Raw genomic sequence first — 21596 nt, forward strand, 5'->3', positions numbered from 1 at the left:
TATATATTTTTATTATTGTGTAATTTATTTTTCTATTAGTAATGCAGTAAGTTGTACTAATATTTGCAATAAACATAGCATATTATATCATAAAAATATATTTTTACTTTTTAGTAATTATTAACTATCAGACAATATCTTGTTATACTTTAGAATAGAGAGAAAGTATTCATGATATAAATAACTCAAAAATCATCAAGTAGTTCATAAATTTTATTGTATTAGAAAAAATAATGTAAGTATATCATAACAAAAAAATTGTAAGCCTCTACAGTTAATATTATTTGAATATTACAATATTAAAAATAAAATCATAAGATTGGAAATTATTATCTTTCATTTAAATACACGATTTAATCAAAATTTGAACTTAAAATACCTATAAGAAAATAGTGCCCATGTATTTTCGATAAAAGGACATTTTGTGGAATTCTGTACTTTTTATTTTTCAAGCCTTAAGTATTAATATGGAAAATCATATTATGACTTTTAATTAAAAAATAACTTATTTTATATTTAATAATTTTTAATATGTATAAATTATATTAGTAATATGAAATTATAGTTTATGAGTTATGTACAATTTGTACATGAAACCACTCTCAAATTTGAAAATTAAAATATTTTTTATTTGTTCTAAACCTTGATTATGGCAATTACAAAAAAAAAATTGTTATACAAAGGCATTCATCGTTATGTTTAGAATCTAAAATATGGTTAGAATAAAAATATATTTACAGATAAATATTGGAAAGGGGGCTGAGAAATTCTTTCAAATCATATCTCAAAATCCACAACTTTTTGGTTTAAACATGAATAGCTTATTGTTGGTTTGCACGTAAGCGCGTTGCATTACAATGACAATTTAACGACTCTCCATTGTGAACGCGGCCTTATCAAGGTTGCATATGTGCTCAATTGATTGTAATTTATATTGTACAACGTCTTAGTGTAATCCACAATTTTATTTTCCTGAGACGAACAGTTTCACTCGTAATTCATCTACACTATGGACAGCGCACCGACTCCTTTTCACATTGGTTCCAGTGAATCTTCTGGAAATCTATCTGATAACAGTTCTTATTCAGAAAAATTCATCGGAGAACCAGCTGAGTATGATCCTCAGGTAATATATCGTTACCAATGTTACGCCTTAACTCCTTGATGTCTAACTTCCGGTTATTGATATGTAGTAATAACTATATTTTCTTTGATCCAGTCAATCCGAACGAGATGGTGTATATTTTAAAAAGTTTCTACATTAATTTGTACAGGAAAAATTGAAAAATATTTATCTTAAGGAAAATTTCAATCAAAAACTTTGATTATGGAACGTATTATCGGAATTTTTTTATATAATAATATATTATTATAGTATCATGATGAATTTATACTTCGTGTAGACAAATTAGAATTTTGTATCGTATTTATCTCAATTATAAATCATTGATTAAGTCAAAATATCAGCTCTAAAATTTACTAAATATTTTTTACCATCTACACTTGTGGTATCCCTGCAAAAGCTGTTAATGTCATTTGTTTACATATTACATTATTGAAAATCAATAAACTAACAGAATTTCATAAGAAAAAAAAATTCTGTTTTACTATATTAATACTATGTTCATTATGGTTATCTTTTAAAGTTTATTTTTTTTGAATGAAAAAAAAAAATTAAAACTGTATTCAAAAACAAAATATTATTGTTTAGAATATTTCAATACATAGAATGTGTTTCAGAGCTTTGAATAGTTTTTTTCTAAGTTATAGCTATATTATAAGTCATAATAAAATGGTTAAGTAATTATTAATTATCGTCCCAAATTCTCTGATCTTCCAAATTTTACATGATATAATTATTAATTTCAATATGTATCATGTAATAGTAATAGTAGTAATACGCGTCCATTATTTGTGCAGTCTAAGAATGTGCATTGATACAGAATATATAATATGAATACATAATTGCTGTTGAGTGAATTAAAAAAGATAAATATAATGTGTATAGTGTATACTATATTGTCATTAATTATTATTATGGTTTTTTACATTTTTAAATTATTTATTACCAAGGCGGTAAAGTTTACATTTTTATTAATCCGACCAATGAAGAAATCTTCATAGCGTGTTAAAAAAATTCATTTATCATAGGTATACGCATTATTATAAAAGTACTTGGGTTGATTATACAACTTTGATAACGTCAAAACACCATAAATATATTGCCATTATTCTTATCGACAAATCGTTAACAGTAATGTGGTTGTCAATGGTGGAAAATAAACTTTTCTAATGTTTGTTGTCTTAGATACCACACATGCAAACAAAAAACAATAATGATATGAAAAAAAATATTAATTTTTTTAATAAATTATTTGAAAAAAAAAATCGGAAACATAGTCACGTGTGTGATATTTTTCAATGTAAGAAATTGTTATGATTTATATATTTTTTAGAATAATATGCAAAACTTATTTAGCTCCGCTATGAAGGTATAATAGCGCCGCGTGAAAATCCGAGAATATTTACTTGATATACTATATCAATACAGACATTCCCCTCAAACTTTAAAGCAAAAAACAAATTAAATGAAAACAAAATGGTTATGCACATGGTTTTTACTTTACTTTGCAATGACAATAACCCTATCTACTGTATAATATATGTCTGAAATTTGTGAATTATACAAATAAGATAATGCATTGTTATATAATATCTTATATTATGTGGAACAGAATAATAATTCGTGGATTTTTTCAACCTTTAAATAATTATTTGTTATTATAACAGTATATAGTAATTAAATTAAATACAGATAGAGTGATTAATACAAACAATATTTTCCTTGATTTTTTCCAGATCGTCAAATCTACTTTTCCTCGTTACATACACATACACTACTAGTTACGTCATAAAATTACATATAGGTGAATAAAAATAAATAAATCAAATGAATATGGTTTACAATTGTTGATTTTTTTATTTTAATTTTACCATTACTGTGAATCAACGAGTGCCTCTGTCTCATTCGAATAACTACACATTTATTTATTTTATACCACTAATGAAGTGTACGTTAATTAACGTACGTGCACTATACACACATAATATATATTATTATTGTTGCGAGCTCGGAGTACCGAACCCTCGTGTAACCAACGAACCACTGGTTAACAGAGTTTTATCGATTTCTATGATAGGTAGCTAACGTATTCGTTTATGACCAAATTTGAATTTACGCATTTCCAGGCATTAACGTATTAAAATAACAACAGTATTGCAGTTCATATAATATAAAAAGTTAAAAACTGTTAATCCTGACAATCCCGTAAACATATTTCACTATCTTTCGCTAAAAAGCTACGTATTTCATGTGTTAATATATTTTTTTTTTTTGTTCAGCTCACTCCGGAAAGGGTCAGACTTAACGGATATGATTCCAGCGAGACTTTTAGCGACATGTTGGAAGACGTGGCTGTCAATTACCGGACGCATCACAGTACTCAGCCAAGACCTGTGTAAGTTACCGACATCGTTACGCAACTGTTATTATAAATTATTACAATACAACAATGGTAGACCGACATATAACGAGGACAGTAATAATAAATAACAATAATATTATAATATATAACCAGTGGTGTATTTGTGGCGTATTATGGTGGTCGTGGTGAGGGAGGGGATCTCTGCAGCTGCCGCCACGAAATGTCTGTGAACAATTTAAATAGGTATTATATTTTTATTTTAACTGGTATTAAGAGGTTATTTCTTCTAAAAAAATGTAATTTTTATTATTATTTGAAATCTAAATTATTTGTAGAAAAACAGTTTATATACTGAATATTTACCTCTAAATAAATAAGTAAACTATAAAATTGTTTATTAATATTCATAATTTCACTGGGTTAAAAAGTAATATTTAACTTATTGGGAACAGATGACCGATCTAATTGAATACACTCAATGCCGATATTTTTCCAATAAATATAAAGAAGGTAAAAGTTTTAAGATTGGAAAAAATGAGTAAATAATTTTTTTTATTATATATATTTTTATTTTTTTACAACCATAGTGTTAGATTGATTATATTAGTTTATTGTATTTATAAAAACAAAATAGAATTTCCAAAATATTATTTTCAAAATTAAAATACTTAATATGATGAGTCAAGAAATAGAGTAAAAAATATTATCCTATAAAATTATACATCACATATTTTTTAGCACCGTGGTGTACCATTATGTAAAATATAGCGACATGCATTAAGGTTAGAATTTTGAAAGATTATCGTTATAATTGTAAGGAAAAATAAAAAAATTATAATGCATAAAAATTATTTTTAAAAATCAAAAAGAGTCAATCATATTTACAATATGATTTTCTTACAATGCCCTTGCATACCTAAAAATATTTTTTAATAGTCTATGTATTACAATTTTTTTTTCAATGTTTTATGTTTTATGTTCTTCCTATTATTTATTATTATTACCAGCCTCCGACGAAATTCGATCTTAATACGCCTCTGTAATATACACCGACGACGAGTTCGGAGATGTGAGATCCTTCGAAGTGTATTATATATATTTATACCAATCTAAGATTATAGGCAGGGCACGTTGTGGTGTCACCAAAGATTCATGTCCACAATATTATTATAATGTGCGCATTATGATATGCCGTCATAATTATATATAGTTTGCGCACGCAATCCGCTCGTTTCACTCATTTTGGCCGCAAATTAAATTCATACATAGGTACATATAATATTTCAAAATACTAACAACGGTGACGGGTCGTGGTGCATGTCGTGCGATAACAAGACCGCGGATTTTAATTTGACGAACATTTTCAAAGTTGTTTATAAATCGAAGTTAAACGACCGCAGCCCACGAGTGTTTGCCGAGAATTCGTAGTGACGACGTTGCACGTCGTGGTACTGGCATAATATTATTAGATTTAAATAAAGGGAGCAAAATTTCGTATAATCAATTTATTTATTTATTTTATGAGCAATTAAAACACTATGATAGTTATATTATATCAATATTATAGTTATAACAATTTAACAAAAAGAATCGTTTTTATTACGTTGAAATTATATTTACAATCTAAAATTGAACTTATTCGTTTCAAAAATTCGTTATAGGAATGAAAATTATTAGAAATAATTAAAAAAAAAAAACACTGTTTAATTAATATTTTTCATTTCATTATAATAAATATATTATATTGATTTTATCTTACGTAAATCTATCATTTTTATTATTATTATTATTATTATTTTTTTTTATTGAATCGTTTATGATCAAAGTTAAACTAAATTTGTTCAATGACTTTAATGAATTGTTTTTAACAATTAATGAATTAACGATCGCCAATCTTAATGTATACCCATTAAATATAACGTTCAAGTAATTTAGTCAACACACCGCTATTATTATTATTATTATTATTATTATTATATTATACATTTTTACAAGACGTCTTATGTCGGTTTTGTCTTTAGAATTAAACCTCTATTTAAGCTTAAGTGCATTAAACATTTTGTTGCAAACAAAGTACATATAATTAAATTAAAAATGATAAAACTATTATTATACAACAACTTTCAAATGTATAAACATTTAAAATTGAAGATAGTTTTTTTTTTAAGCAGTTTCTTAAGAAATTAATAATAAAAATTATCAAAAACAAAACCGAGGAACTCGATCTCCTATATAGTAGGTATTGTACCTCACCATAGTGTAAGTCACTGTATTGAATAATAATATTAAATTAAAAATGCGAAAAAATGGCTGTAAGTGAAAATAGTGTGACAGTCTATAAATATTATTCTATATATGTATGTGGTACGTTACACTAATATTTATGAATTATTATATCAATAATATTTTTGAACTGAAACAAAAAAACTAAAATCTACAATTTTGCTAAAATTTAAACGGCAGATATCTAAAAAAAATAATTGTTTAATATTTCTAGATGTTTTTACAACTTCTGAAAAGTCTTCAATTATGTACAATTATTTTTTAATTATTGTAAATATTTTTAATAATTTGTGTATGATAAGCTTATTATGCAACAGTTTTAATTCAATGTTCGTAACATTACTACAATAACCTTAAGAACAAATAAAATATTTTAACTTAAAAAAATATAGTTATGCGATATGTTCTTCCAACTAATTAAATATTATTGAAAATGAATTTCATGAAAATTAAATAAAAAACTGATTTAATTCGTTTAATACTCGTATAAATGGGTTTTTAATACTTCCCTTGATGCTGGTATATGTATTACATTTTAAGTTTGAAAGGCCCGTAAATAATAACTAGATGGCAGCTAGGATTCGGTCATTGCCTGGAAATCAACATGGAATGTATTCCCAAGAAAGCTCGTGAACAGTGGAAAATGTCAAAAAATTACGAGAATTAATATCAAAAAATGCTATTTAGTAATTATTGTGATATTAATTATCGTGTTTAAATTGAATATTCAAATTTTTAAGCATTTTAATTGGAATTTCATAATGTAATATAATTTATGATAAAATAATATAAATTATTTAATTTGAAATAAATAATATTAAATTAACCATGATACCTACCTATACTTGATGTGAAAATGTACACCATGCACTTTCAATGCGCACACATATGCGTACCTAATTTCATTTATTATTTAAGAAAAACAACAGCTTTAGGATGAACTTTTAAAAATAAAAATCCTTGTTAGTGTAGTGGGAATATTTTATAAAAGTATCCTTTTGTTAAATGTTATGTAAAATTTTAATATTTCAACAAATTTTTAGAAATATTATGGGTATAAAATAGTGTTGTCCACAAAGTGTACAATTAAATAAATTAAATGTTAAATATGACAAAAAAGAACATCTTAATAATTAATAACTTGTTAATTTTAACATCCATATGGTCTTTATCACATTAGTTTTACTCTCAAGACCCAAGATACGCTTTGTAAATAATTTATTACCCATTAACTTTAACAGTCGGTTAATAATTGTTAAATTATACATAATATTTAAACGATTCAATTTTATATGATTTAATTATTCATATCTTTTATAGTAAGTTTTGATTAACTAATTCTATTATAATAATATAATAATAATAATACAATTGTACTATATTAATAAATAAAATAAATTATTTAGGTATCACTATTGAATGCAATAAAATCATAGTAAATTGTTATTATACAGTATGCAATTTGATTTTAATAATAATATAATAGTTATAAAATAAAATTCTTAGAAATATATAAGTACGCCGAGAAACCGTTTTGCTTAGAAATAATGTTTATAATATACACCATAGTACAAAATATTTAATAATTTATCATTGAATTCAAATTTTACACATCCATTTTAATAATCTATTCGTTGACGAAATATTATAGTTGATACCTTCTGTACTACTTTTTCACTTATTGTAGTATAATCTTAATTTAAAGATGAAAATGTACCGATTATAATAAATAAAAAAAATAACGTACAGAATTTGTGTACTTGATATACGTTCTAATTTTTGTTGTTATATTCGCATGGACTACGTATTCTATTTCCGGTCATTGAAAGAAACGTTTCCGGAGTGTCGACCTCAGTGGAAACATACAATTTCTGTTACAGATTAAAATTGATAGTGTTTTTTATTTTTTACTTAACTTTCTACGACACTTTTCATATAATAACGAATGTGTATTGATTAAAGCATGTACGGTAGTAGATGGCATACGCAAATACACGAATTCAAATCAAAGTGGGCGACGAGATTGACCGATATGAAGTTTATGTGAATGGCAGAAGTTTATCAATCACGATACGCGTTACACTGAATATAATAAATGTATGCGTCTACGGAGCTCCAAGATATCTCGGTTTCCCTATAATTTAATGATTGTTAATAATAATTAAAGAAACACAATATTATATTTTAATGTGGAAACGTGCGTCGATTACGTCGTATACCGCGGTATAACAGTACGAGATGTCCTCAAATTATATTTTACTTATACATGACGTATAATAAGGTTTATGCGTATACCACGGCGATGGGAGTTTTCTAATATGTGGATTGTCGATTGCGTTTAAAAAGTTTTTTTTTTTCTTCGACCGACTGTATGACACTGAAAACACAAAACTGTTTTAGTTTACATAATAGTAACAATAACAATTATTTTTTATCCTTACACTCTCACAGTATTGAACTATTCTATATTTTATTAGAACAATTTGTTTCGTTACATCCGGTTTAGATTTATCCGTGATTCAACTCGTTGACATACACATTTGAAAAACTTTTCATTTTATTTACCATTGTGTAAATAAACATTATAAATATTGATTCTTGTGTTGTATCATTAAACTATACACCAAGGGTGACCTCAAATCGCGTAATGGATTTTCCGTGTTTTTATTTTATATTTTGTCTAACCGATAAATATATAATTTTTTAAAACTAGTAAACGTACAAAATATAAAGTAACATTGGTTGGCCTAGTTTTTAACTTTATACGAGTGGTAGTGCTGTTACTGCCACCAACTAAATATTAATCCGAAGTAGGTATTTTTTTTTTTTACATTTTATGACTCATAAATGAACCGTATGTTGCTATAACGCAGCTATTCATATTATACTCGTGAGATTTTTTTTTTCATATTCCTCAAGCATTGTGTAGTACGCTTTTATATAATACAAACATATTATTCATTATGGTTGTCAACCTTTCTTTAATAACTACAGTCGAGTTAATATAATTCAGATGGTTTTTTAATATTAATAAGTAATAACTAGTTAATATGTTATGTTTCTGGTAAAATTCCACCTCATTTATTGATCTATGCATTATTTTGAATTGATACGATTTAAATTTATAAGGTAAATATTTAAGTAGACCCCAATATAATGCATTTTTAGTACTTATTAATTTTAAATCATTTAAGTTTTATTTTACAATAAAATTCTCTACTAGCTAATAATATGTTTTACTATTATTAATATTTATTATAATTTTATATTTTTAATATAATATACTAAAAAATAAATATTAAAATATTCCAATAATTAGACTGAAAAAATATTTTTCTGTTTTTCAAGTAAATATTATCTGTACGATGGCAGAATTTTAACTGTTAAATACGTTTTAGTCAAAATATTAAATTGTTTGTTAGTAAATATAGTGAAAAATGGATGTACTTAAATTCAACTTGTTGAGTAATACCACGCCGAATTTTCAATCTTTAGATTATACATATAACACTTCGCAAGTTTTATTTACACTTGTTGTTTAATGTTATATTAAGAAATATATAATGCATATCCACTAAAACAAAATTGTAATTCATAATGAATTTTGTTATCGTATAAATAAACTATTTTTTATCAAATTCTAAATAAGAATATAGTCGTATTATATCTTAAAATATATTGTTGTGTAAATAAACATATATTATTATTTAATTTTGTTAACCAAGTTATACGAAAAAATTCGACATTTTTACAACGCATATAGCTGCATAATTTTTTTTTTTAATCTGTAAATAACTATATTTTTTATAGCATATTCTACTAAAATTTGTATGAATTATAATATTAACGCAATTAGTAACAAAAGATAAATTAAAATCGTTTATTTTATAGTTTTCATTAAAGTAGCTATATTCTATTTTATAAATTTGATATATAATAATAATAATAAATCTAATATTTTTTGTCTAATGGAACTGGAAATTACATAATGAACAATTATTATATATTTTACAATTTTAATACAATTTCAATATTTTAAAGTATTTATAAATAGTCATGAAGGATTTAAGTATACTGAATTTTAGTAGACTATAGAATTAGCATTTACTTTTTATGTACCATTCTAACATTTCTTATATTTAAACATACCTATTTATTAAAATAAATAAAATATTATATTGTATATGCGAGCCTAACTAAGAATCTCTTTCAAATGCCATGAGTAATCATTGCTTTCATATTCATAATAATAATAGGTTTACAATATACATTTTATGAAATTAATTTCCAACAACACCATCAACACACCGCATGTCTTTATAACCTATCATAATAATTAATAGTACTTGATGCATACAATTTTAACACGGCGCAACGTGTAGGCAATTTATGTACTAATGTTGAGGAACACAAAAATATTGTTTTATTAATATTGTTATGAATGGCGTAGTTATACAATATATAATATGCAAAGTCAATAATATGGTAGTTTTTATACTATGTATAATGTATATTGAAGAAATTACTATGATTCAAGTAACAATAATTTGATATATTATAAATTATATACACACTAAACCCATTTTTAAAACGGTGGTTTGAAATTTATCTATTAGAAAAATTTTATATAATACATACGTTGTAAGTTTAAAATACACCCTGATATAGCCTAACCTAACCTATATATGGCATTATATTTTATACAATGTAGTGTATATTTTTTTCTATTATTTTTACAGTATGTTTTCTTAAGATTTGAGGTCTTTACAAAATAATGTTACAACTTACAATGATTATATTTGCACGAAAAACTTACTTACTTAAAACCAGTTACACGCATTACTACATTAGTTTATTAATAATATTTGTATATATATTCTTATTATTTTAAACAAGTAATAACTAACATGGTTATTAATTTAAAATCAAACTACTTGAAATGTTATATCTGAATACAAAATAAAACATCATAAAGATATTTTCATTGTTTTTATCCTTTTTAAAATAAATATTTAACCTTACTGACCATCAATAAAATATTGCGATCATGCAAGCATAAATTCCTTCTTTTGTTATCTAATAATTAGTCTCACAAATCCTTATTGTGATAAACGTAAAAACAAAAGAATAAAGGATTCAATTGAAGAAAAGTAATTTCAATTGATTCAATATTCAATCCAATAATTTATAGAAATAATTCATAAGAACAAGTTATAATATTTTGTATAAGAAACGTCTATAAAGAAATAATAAAATAAATATACTAATAATCAAATAAAAAAAAATATAAATACACGTAATAGGCATATATTTACATTATATTTTTTCGCTTTTGAATCATGATCGAAAATAATTAGTACACCACAGGCTGTTTGAGTTCAGGACTCGTTAATGTGACTCTTTATTTTAGCGTTTGATCGTTTATAACATAAAAACTAAAGAATCGTTTTAGCTCAACGAATTTTGATCTTTTGATTTAGGATAATATACTTTGACAATCATCAAACACAACAGTACATACTTTTACTGTTAAACACATTTATTAATTAAGCATTTCTCGAACGTCACATTAAATTAATCAAAATAATCACTAACCTCATATATTAATTTAAAATGTTCGCTGATGACAATATGTGCGTATCTCGTAAATATTTATGTATATGCTTTTATTAAAATATCGTGTCATGTTGCATTGCCGACATCTCAAGAGACGGAAGCGAATATACGAGTCGGGTATACACGTGGAGCATTAGTAAGGCAAGCAGACAAGGTCATGTGTCACGGAGTAGGTATGCATATGTCTCGTTGCGAAAACGAATAACAGTAAAAAAAAAAAGAAGGATAAAAACACAAATAACAACTCGAATAATATAATAATAAACAAGAAGAAACGTTGGCATATAAAGGACAATAGAATAGCACAACAGAGAGGTTAAACTCGAAACTTTGGGTATTCAAGTAAAGGTTTGTTTCGTTTTTAACATGTAATCGAAACGTATCCCGTACCCTCGAGCGGTCAAAACTATTTTGACAACAATCACACACATAAATAAACATAATATACATACATACTATCAAATTATTAGAAGAGATTTTCCGATCCTTTTTTGGGCATTATTATTTTTAATATTCTTACCCTTTTTATCTAATATATATATATATATAAATATATTTATCATGTTCAATAAAAATAAATTGTAAAAACCGGTGCAAGTCTATTTTAAATTGACAGTGCACTAGACGAAACGCAATAAATATTGTGTCAAAAACTCAAATATTAGTACTCTCGTTATATAAACATTTTTTATGAATACATTTTAATTTATTTTTTTTTATCTGTATTTTTAGTTTACGATATTTATGCGATTTAAAAGACTATTAAATCGTACCTTTTAATGTCATTATAATAAAATATAAAAAGGTACTATACTATGAATTATAATTTAAATCATTAATAATATTTTAATAATTTAATTAATTATACGACATTTTAATTAAGAATATAATGGTTTTTTTTTAGTTTACAATTATAATACACATTTACCGTATTTATTTGAAAATCTTACAAAAGAATTAATATTTTATTTTTATTTATATATGTATAGCGGGTACCTTTATTCATATTATATTTAAAAATTATTTTAGCATATAATAATTATGTAAGCTTAGTTTTTGTAAGGAATTTAAGCGGAAATCCTGAACAAATCCAATAAATTACTTCGATAAAAAACTAGAAAATAACTACCGTATTTTTGGCTTTATATTAGTTATAAATCAAACTTGACTTTATAAACAATTATATAAATCCTCTCTAAAAAAAAAAAAACACAAAGTACAATTAATTCTTGTACATTTTCGAAAGGTTATAAATATAAGTTTTAATTTAACTTACAATAAGACTAACTTACAAGCCTCACAATAAGACTATACACATCTTTTATCCGAGTTCATTGTTTGTGCTGGTCGAGTATAACTTTGTTTCATTAATACAATTTGAGAGTTTTTATGTTGGTTATAAAAATATTAAATATTTTGTATAAATATATGTGTATATGAATTGTTAAAATACATTTTTAATGAATTTAGATCACCTGTGATTCACGTGACTAGGAGGTCTTCAACTGCATCGCAATCAGATTCAGACAAGTATGGGACTTTAGATGACACAGATATGTCGGTAAACTCACTCACAAGTGTCAACTCAATATCGAGTCTGTTGAGGGAAAAACTTTTGGTACGCGTTTACCATAGTATTATCACATGTTTTTACTTTATTTTTATAAAATATAATAAATTATAAAAAAAACAACAAAAATCGTATCACAGATGAATATACAAAAAATGTCAAAAAACAAAGAAGTACAAGCTGACTACAAGCTGAGGGCGTTTATTATATTTCTGTTCGTGGTGATAGTCTGCGTTTTGAAATTCGCTCACGTCTATTACGACCGTCACGTGCTGCAGGTGAGTTAATTATTGTTGTAGATAATACTATCACATTAATCGTATTGGATAATACGACGTATAAGGTATACTCGTGTAGAATATAATATAATATATACATTATACATGGTTCTAAAATAACGATATACAATGATGTGAACGCGTATTTAAACTTTAAAGGAATGTATTAACTATCTCATATATAATTAAACAATTATATTAGATGTTGTGTATTAATTTGTCTAAATGACTTAATAAGTATAAACTTAAGTACTCAATTAGTTTAAATTACCTTTAATATAATTGATAATATAGATTTTTCCAATTAATTAAAAAAATATATGGAGAATATTGCTACATAAATAGTAAAGTTAAAATCGTATAATAAGCTACGGTAACAATTAAAACAATAATTGTATACATATATATATATATTTTAATTTAATATCATCATGTACACCTACATAATATTAATTATATTACGTATAAATAAATTAATACATATATTTATTGAATTAATTATGTAATACAAAATTAACGTGTAACTACTCATGTGTTATGTAAAATAAATGGTCAATTTATAACAATCGATCACTATATACTTGTGTGACCAATAAGAGTTAAATTAACTAACATTTTTAATACTGATTTAAGTTAATATTTTTTCTAACATTATCTTAAAACTTGTATAGCTAGATATAATAAATCACGTGTTACTTAAACTTTATTAACTCGAAGCTATTAATGTTGACTTAACTTATCAACCACCCCCCAAGTCAAGTAATGTTTTCATAAACTTGCCCACTTTTACACAATGACGTACTAAACGTACGATGTACAATACTATTTCATATCGCGCATATATATTATACCTATACATTTTATTAGTCACGTGTTTTTTATGTGCAGAAAGCATATTTCAAGTACACGAGATTCAACAAGGACGACCGTTTCTTGCGATTGTTCGGTGTCGACGGGCACGAGATAGCTTTCGGTTACCTCGGCGTGGATCTGGCGGAGAGGGAAAAGGCTTTCGATTGCTTGGCAGGTCACCGTACACCTCCAAACGCACAGTGTTTCGAATGGATGCAAAAGGCCAGATTGTATCTGTCCCACGAGGAAAGACCGGAGGGTCTGAACTGCTACACGGTGGAGTGGTTCAGCCTGACGGATAAATACAACCCCATAGACTGTTACGAGGACGGCGAACAATACGGCCATTGGTTAGTCGAATAGCATAATAACATTATCGTATTATTATAGCCACTGGTTATCGGCAAATCGTAAAGCAACGCTCACGAACGTCGGTGTAATAATTGTAATAATAATAACGAGACATTAGCACTTGCCTAATAATATAATTGTGTTATGGCGCAGCGGAATTCCACACCGTGTGTTCTTATAATATATTATACGCCACCGCGACAATCGATATCACCGAACGCGCGAGCTTACGCTGCAATGTCGTAGGTTTTCAGCCCTCGGCAAGACGTAAATTTTATTTCACACCGGAGTCTCAAAGTGCATTTCCGAAAACCCGTTTATGCGAATAGTTATATTATACACTCGACGATATACCACCCGTAAATATTTTACGGCCAACCACCCGCCTCCTCCCAATTTCTGCCATACGCGTCAACGTCAATTCACGAACCACGTTTTGCTATGAAATTTGTAAAATGTTATTTTACTAAAAGCGACGATCGACGAGAATGCGTCCGGTTAATAGCTATTACGTTGTGTTGCCAGAACACATCAAATAACTTACCATCGTTTTACGTATATACCTGCAGCTATGCAGTGTATTCGAAATGTTTTAGTCGTGAAAATGTACGTCAATCAAAATAATAGTCATAACCGCGTACGAAATAAACTCAATCGGAATATTTTTACGACAAGCCGGGTAACGTTACACGTGCTTAAAATATTTTGATATTAACGTTCTAATTGGAAACGCATTGGACGCAGGTACGGGGGCGGTAGAACGTTGGGCATGGCTTGGCCGGTCCAGTTGGGGAGGGTGGAAATGTCGCCTTTCATCACCGGACACGTTGGCAGACACCGATGGGGCAGTGTGCTCGGGCGGTACTTTATCAATTCAAAAGGAGTGGCGATCACGGTGCACTCCAACACGCCACTGCACGTGTCCATAAACGCCGGTCGCGACAACAGGCTGTGCATAAAGGTTCGTATTCGGATGTAGCCGATAAAAAGGTGCGTTTTCGTATTTGGCTTTTTAACGCGTGGCGTAATGTGTTATTCGTCGTTTGTTCAGGCGAGCCACGACGACTTCGCCTACCGCCGAACGGCCGACCTCCCTGTCTTGAACTACACGATATGTTCGGCGCGAAATATGAAGACACTGCACACGGCACTCTCCGAGAAAATGCTGTGGGACGGACTGAAAGCATCGGACACCGAAATCATAAACTCACTGCTGACGGAACCCGTTTGGCAACTAGCGCCGCCCAGAAAAGAATTGCTCAATGAGTCCACAATGGTCAACTACACCGAGGACATCATAACGTTGGGTTTCATAAAACAAGGTAAAGCCATTGTTGCATTACCTAAAAGTTATTGTAAATGACGCAATTTTGTAATAGTTGCCGAACATGATATAATTTAACGCCGAATCCAGTGTTTATAATTTCGATCATTTTACGAAAACTATTATAGGCTATATAATAATATTATTGTAAAATAATCGAATAAATAAAAACAACAAAACAGGCTATAATTTAAGAAGAAAAGAACATATTTTAATTTTTCACCAAATGAATAATCACTTTTTTCTATTCCAAATAATAATAATAATATTTCAACTGATTTTCATTAAATAATTAATAATTTACAGTAATAAAAATAAGTTGTTATTTATTTATATACATCCAAGTTCTTAATATACCTGTATACTGTATAGTGTATATTATTATGTTATAATTATTATATTATATTTCGTTAGTCTAAATCTAAAAATCATTACAAAATAATAGATATTAAGTTAACTTGATGGTATTTAATTATCTTTACGACTGAATTTGACAAACTATCTAATTAAAAAATTGTTTAATGAATTTTAAAAACTATGCTTATTGTGATTAATAATTTAAATTTGGATATTTTTTTACTATCGATAAATATTTCGTTAATTTTACTTTGAATATTCGCATAACAATAATTACGATTTTTTATTTTTAGTGCATGATAAAATTCCAATCATTAATATATTTTTTACTCGTGGTATCGTTGTAATTTGTAGGACACGTTTTGTTGAACGAATTCTGGCAAGCGGAAATGGGTGATTTTTCGTTGGACCAAAAGAGATTTCCTACTATGAAAGAGACGATCAACATAATCCACAGGAGAGGTTTTCGCATTGTGGTCACCATACAACCATTTATCAGCACCGAGTCGAGAAATTTTGCAAAGGCCGTCAAAGAGGGTATTCTCGTGAGCACCAAGAGTGAAATAACATGTGGCTATAATATTTAGGTATAAATAATAATATAATTGTCGTTTTTATGACCCGTTCTTATTCAGGTCAGGCAAATTGGAAATGAACGTGACGTGCCAGCCCTAACCAGATACAAAACTGTGCAAAGTGCTGGCATGTTGGACATCACCAACAAAAACTGCGGACCATGGTTACAGCAACAGTTAAAAGATCTTGTGGAAAAATATCAATTTGATGCTTTCTACTTAGATATGGGTAAGTAGAAACTTTGAACAGAATATCCAATTATCGAATATTACACAACACGCGAGCAAATATTGTTCTGTATTTTTTTCTTTATTTTTCAAATTCAGGCTCCGCTTACGACCTACCCCGTCACTATTTGTTTGCTGAGAACCTAACAAATCCGGACTACTATAAATCACTCTTTACGCAGACCGTTTCGGACAGCGTAAACGTGTTCGGCGTATCTTCAGCAATCAGTCGTCCGCCTGCTCCAATTTTTGTGTCGTTACTATCATTGGCCTCGACTTGGGATTCGCTTCAAATTATTATACCGACTATGCTCACATACGGAATAGTAGGGTATCCGTTCCTGCTACCTGGCCCTGTTGGCGGTGACTTTCAAGTTGGAAACGTTTCGTTGCACGCCCTGATTCCACCAGGTAACCAGTCCCCGACGTCCTCTGTGTAATGTAATGCGTGCATTTCATTTTTATTTTATTCAGACAATCCATCAATAGAACTATTGGAGACACAAACGCTAAAAGAATGCAAACAACGCGGACAAAACTATAACGAGAGCCGAGAACTGGTTATGAGATGGATGCAGTTGGCGACGTTTCTGCCAGTAATTAGGTATGCAAGGCTACCGAGCGATTGTGATCCACAAGTACTCCAATTAACGAAAAACTTAACTTCACTTCGACAACAAACGGTGAGTAATTTTTACTGTCTAGTGTCAATGATTTTTACTTTAAATCGTATATTCGTATCGTACAATATTATTATTTGTTGTGTCAAAATAAATGTATTTTTGAAATCTAGCCAAGATCCATTTTGTTTGGTAGTTAAATCTTTTTTAGTGGATTTTTACGGTAATTTTAACCCCTCAACATGTACTTTGTTTCCAAAGTTTTTATCATAATACTGGTTAAAAACATTAAATTCGATTATTTGTACACGTTGTATACACTCTATAGGTTTTAGCGGAAGCTTAAGAGAGTGAATATTATAAAAGCAAAAAATTCAAAACGAATGTTGTGAAAAGTTTCACGTCGGGAGTCACGTCTTAGTTATAAAAGTCTTGCCACATCGGTTGATAACGGCCAATAATCTACAATTTCACCGGAGTTTCATGACTGAAATTTGAACACACACTTCTAATGGATACAACCAGAAGCGTATTATACACGTATGCACTTGCAAAAGTTTTTGATCACTGCGCGCCCGTAATCCTATCAGCCCTAACGTCATCGTCGATATCGTTGTAATGTTATTATGGTCTTATGTCGTACATTTTATTCAATTACGTACACAAACTTCAGGGATAAACATTAGTATTTATGGTGACGACGAACATAATTAGATTGTGGGCCTACCCGCCCACCGAGAAATATATGTAAAAATATGTGCTGAATATAATATTATTTAGAGATACTCGTACATGGTGTCATCCGATCATATAATATAGGTACCCGCCCTTTTTCTCGAATCGAAATTCCCGAATAGTATTTTGCTCGAAAGTCCGAAAACCCGAAACCTGTTTTCCCGAACACCTTTTTCCCGACGGTTATTTTTCTCGAAATAAAAAAATTTTTTAATTTTTTTATTATATCAATACAAACACATTTTATCGATATCAGTGGCGACTCATCGAATTAGGTGTTCGATATGCTCACGCACAACGTACTTAACATAGTTACGTAAAATAAATTATCGCATATTTATCCACAGTGTCCATTGTAACCTATGGATAATTATGCGAGGAGTTGCATCCCGCATGCGCACATCGATCGTCGCTAATATAAAAACATCAATCTTACCTTTACTCTGGTCTCGGTGAGTTCCAAAAAGAACAAGCTGATGTAGAGATAATGATCTTAGAGCTGAGTCTAGGCCGAAAAGTGAGAGCTCAGCCAAAAAGAAAATGGCGAGACTTTCAGATGTGAATTATGGCCATTACTGCTGACTTTAATATATACCAAGAATTAGATTTTCTGAAGGCAATCGCGCATAAGGCATAATATTGTTTTGTGAAATTACTTTCTATTTTGTTTTTTTTTATTATTGGTCAATTTATATGGATCACTACAATATTACTTTAATTAATTAACTTTTATATTTTATACGTATTATAATTTATCGATTTTAAAATATTAAATTATTAAATTACCGCAATTATTATATTATTATTAATTGTATTAATTCATTTTTATTTTTATATGTATTATAATTTATAATCGGGTTTTCGGATTTTCGGGTAAAATACCATTCGGGAAAAATGTATTCGGGAATTTTGATTCGGACAAAATACCGGTAACCCTAACATCTTCCGTCGTATTTAATTTAATGAACTCGATCGAACTTATCACCTCATATTACATTATGTATATTTAATTTGCGGCAGATCAATCCATTGTTGAAACGTTATGTCCAAGAAGCGCTGGAAACTGCGGTACCGTTGATACGACCGCTGTGGATGCTGGACCCGTCAGACACGACGTGCTACATTGTGAAAGACGAGTTTTCCATAGGCGAAGAAGTTATCGTAGCGCCCATACTACGACCGGGAGCCACCGAGCGCGAGGTTTACTTGCCGGCCGGTGTGTGGCAGGACGGGATCGAAGGTAGCTTAAGAAAAGGGTCCAGATGGATACACAACTACAAAATACCATTGGACAAAATCGCGTATTTCGTGAAGATGCCGAACAATACTAGATTTTAATTAAATATAATTAATACTACTATGATATTATTGTTAGTTGAAATATATTATAAGTTTTTAGTTATAAAATTAATGTTAGGATAGTTGAATCAAGTGGATTTAATTAGAGATTTGGGCATTATCTTTTCCTGTAATTTATCTTTCTTATTTAATACTAATTTAATGATTAGTAAAACATTTAAAAATGTTCTATTGCTCGCTTGTTAGGTGTAACTTGGAGTTTTTATCAATGATAAAGGCGCAAAATTTGACTAATAAACTAGTTGACAATATCCAGTGTAAGTATATTCCTAAAGTCAATTGCTTTCCGTTTAAATTTGACTATTTTCAGTCATAAGTAGCAGACTCTATATATTCAGCCATTTTGGGTTAAACATAATTTATCTGAAGTTTTATTTACTTATTATCTTCTTAGTAACATTATTGAATATTCTGATTTATTAAGTAACTTTTGTATTTGTTTCGGTTAAAAAATAAAATTTATTTTAATACTTTAAAAATAATTCTAGGTACTGATTCTTTATTCCTGAGAATTCTTCTGCTATGTAATCAAATATGTAATGACATCTACATCTTGTTTATGTCCCATCACGAATGTTTTATTTATGTTTTTAAACTGAAACCTATTATTATATGTTTGACATATTATGTTTCAGTACCTAATTATTTTAAACTATATTATTTTATTTTATTGTATGTATTTATTATTTTATATATTTATTGTTTATGTATTACAAGATTTTTCCCATAAAAAATTAATAATAAAATAAAAATATAAAAAAATTCGCCAAACATGTTTTTATATATAATTTATTGAATATTTAATTACTGATTTTTAGAATTTTTAGATGTACTCAAGTGAACAGTTTTCCAAATTTTGTGTTATAAAAATTCTGAGAATCACTTACAAATCAACATATTACACCCACCATTTAATTTTAAGCAAAAGTAAGAATATATATTAACAATGAAAATGTATTTTTATTATTTTAAAATGTAATTCTTAAGTATACTTAAGAAATCAAAAAATCAGAATTTAATAAATTTATTATTAAAGAAAAATAGGAGTAAACATGCATGTGTATCATCATAGATACGCATCATAATAATATACATTATACATACACGTATCATAATCAAAATTGAAAACAAGCAAAATGTTTAATATGTCGCCATGACAAATAATTAAAAAACGAATAGACACTGTATTTTATCAATTTTATGACTTGGTATAAATAAACGTCGTTTTCGCGTGTCGTTTGTGTAGAATCCGAATACTGCATACTTCCATGCAATTAATTAATTATAAGATTCAGTATAGTTCAACTTTAGATAATCACAACGCTAAACGTCGACAGTCAACCAACTGCTTTACAGATTGACTTAAGATTAATTAACAGTATTGTAATATTTGGACCATGTATTACGTAGTTTTTGATGTTCTATAGCGTAGTATTTATTAATGACTTGTAAAAATATACATGGAAAAAATAATATTAAAAGCAAGTATTTAGAAAAATAAAAACGATTATTTTAAAAACAACAGTAAATAGGTACCTCTCACTTCGTTCAAAATTTAAAATGTAATTAATTAGGAAAAAATTCGTAAAAAACAGATTGTTTCAACGTTTAAAAATAATTTAAATAAAAACATCAGTTTTACCCGGAGAGGAAATCGTTAAAATATCATATTGCATATTTTTGGTGCCGTATAAATTATGGTGAAATAGAATCAGTTATTATATGATTTATCGAATTAAACATTGTAGGTACCTACTGTTTATTTTTTAATTTCTGCTATTATATAATTTATTTATTACGTTTATTATTTCGCATTTTTGCATTTTTTTTGATATTATTATTATAATAATAAAATGTATTAGTATTTAGTATGTATATACCTATTAAACATTTACATTAAAATTATAAATAATAAATATTATTATTACAGTATACCAATTCTCCTCTAACTGACTTAAAATGC

At 27.8% G+C, this 21596-nt stretch overlaps 1 protein-coding gene across 1 annotated transcript; it reads left to right on the forward strand.

Moving 5' to 3' along the window:
• Positions 1-990: 990 nt before the first annotated feature.
• Positions 991-20193, forward strand: LOC113555020 (myogenesis-regulating glycosidase). The gene is made up of 12 exons (XM_026959294.1): positions 991-1126; positions 3403-3518; positions 12855-13002; positions 13095-13232; positions 14121-14434; positions 15180-15396; positions 15487-15757; positions 16471-16661; positions 16752-16920; positions 17019-17330; positions 17394-17602; positions 19295-20193. Exons 1-12 carry the CDS (start codon positions 1010-1012, stop codon positions 19610-19612), a joined length of 2520 nt encoding a protein of 839 aa, XP_026815095.1. The 5' UTR covers positions 991-1009; the 3' UTR covers positions 19613-20193.
• Positions 20194-21596: the final 1403 nt, after the last annotated feature.

Source organism: Rhopalosiphum maidis, chromosome 1, assembly GCF_003676215.2.
Source record: "Rhopalosiphum maidis isolate BTI-1 chromosome 1, ASM367621v3, whole genome shotgun sequence".
NCBI classification, from domain to species: domain Eukaryota; kingdom Metazoa; phylum Arthropoda; class Insecta; order Hemiptera; family Aphididae; genus Rhopalosiphum; species Rhopalosiphum maidis.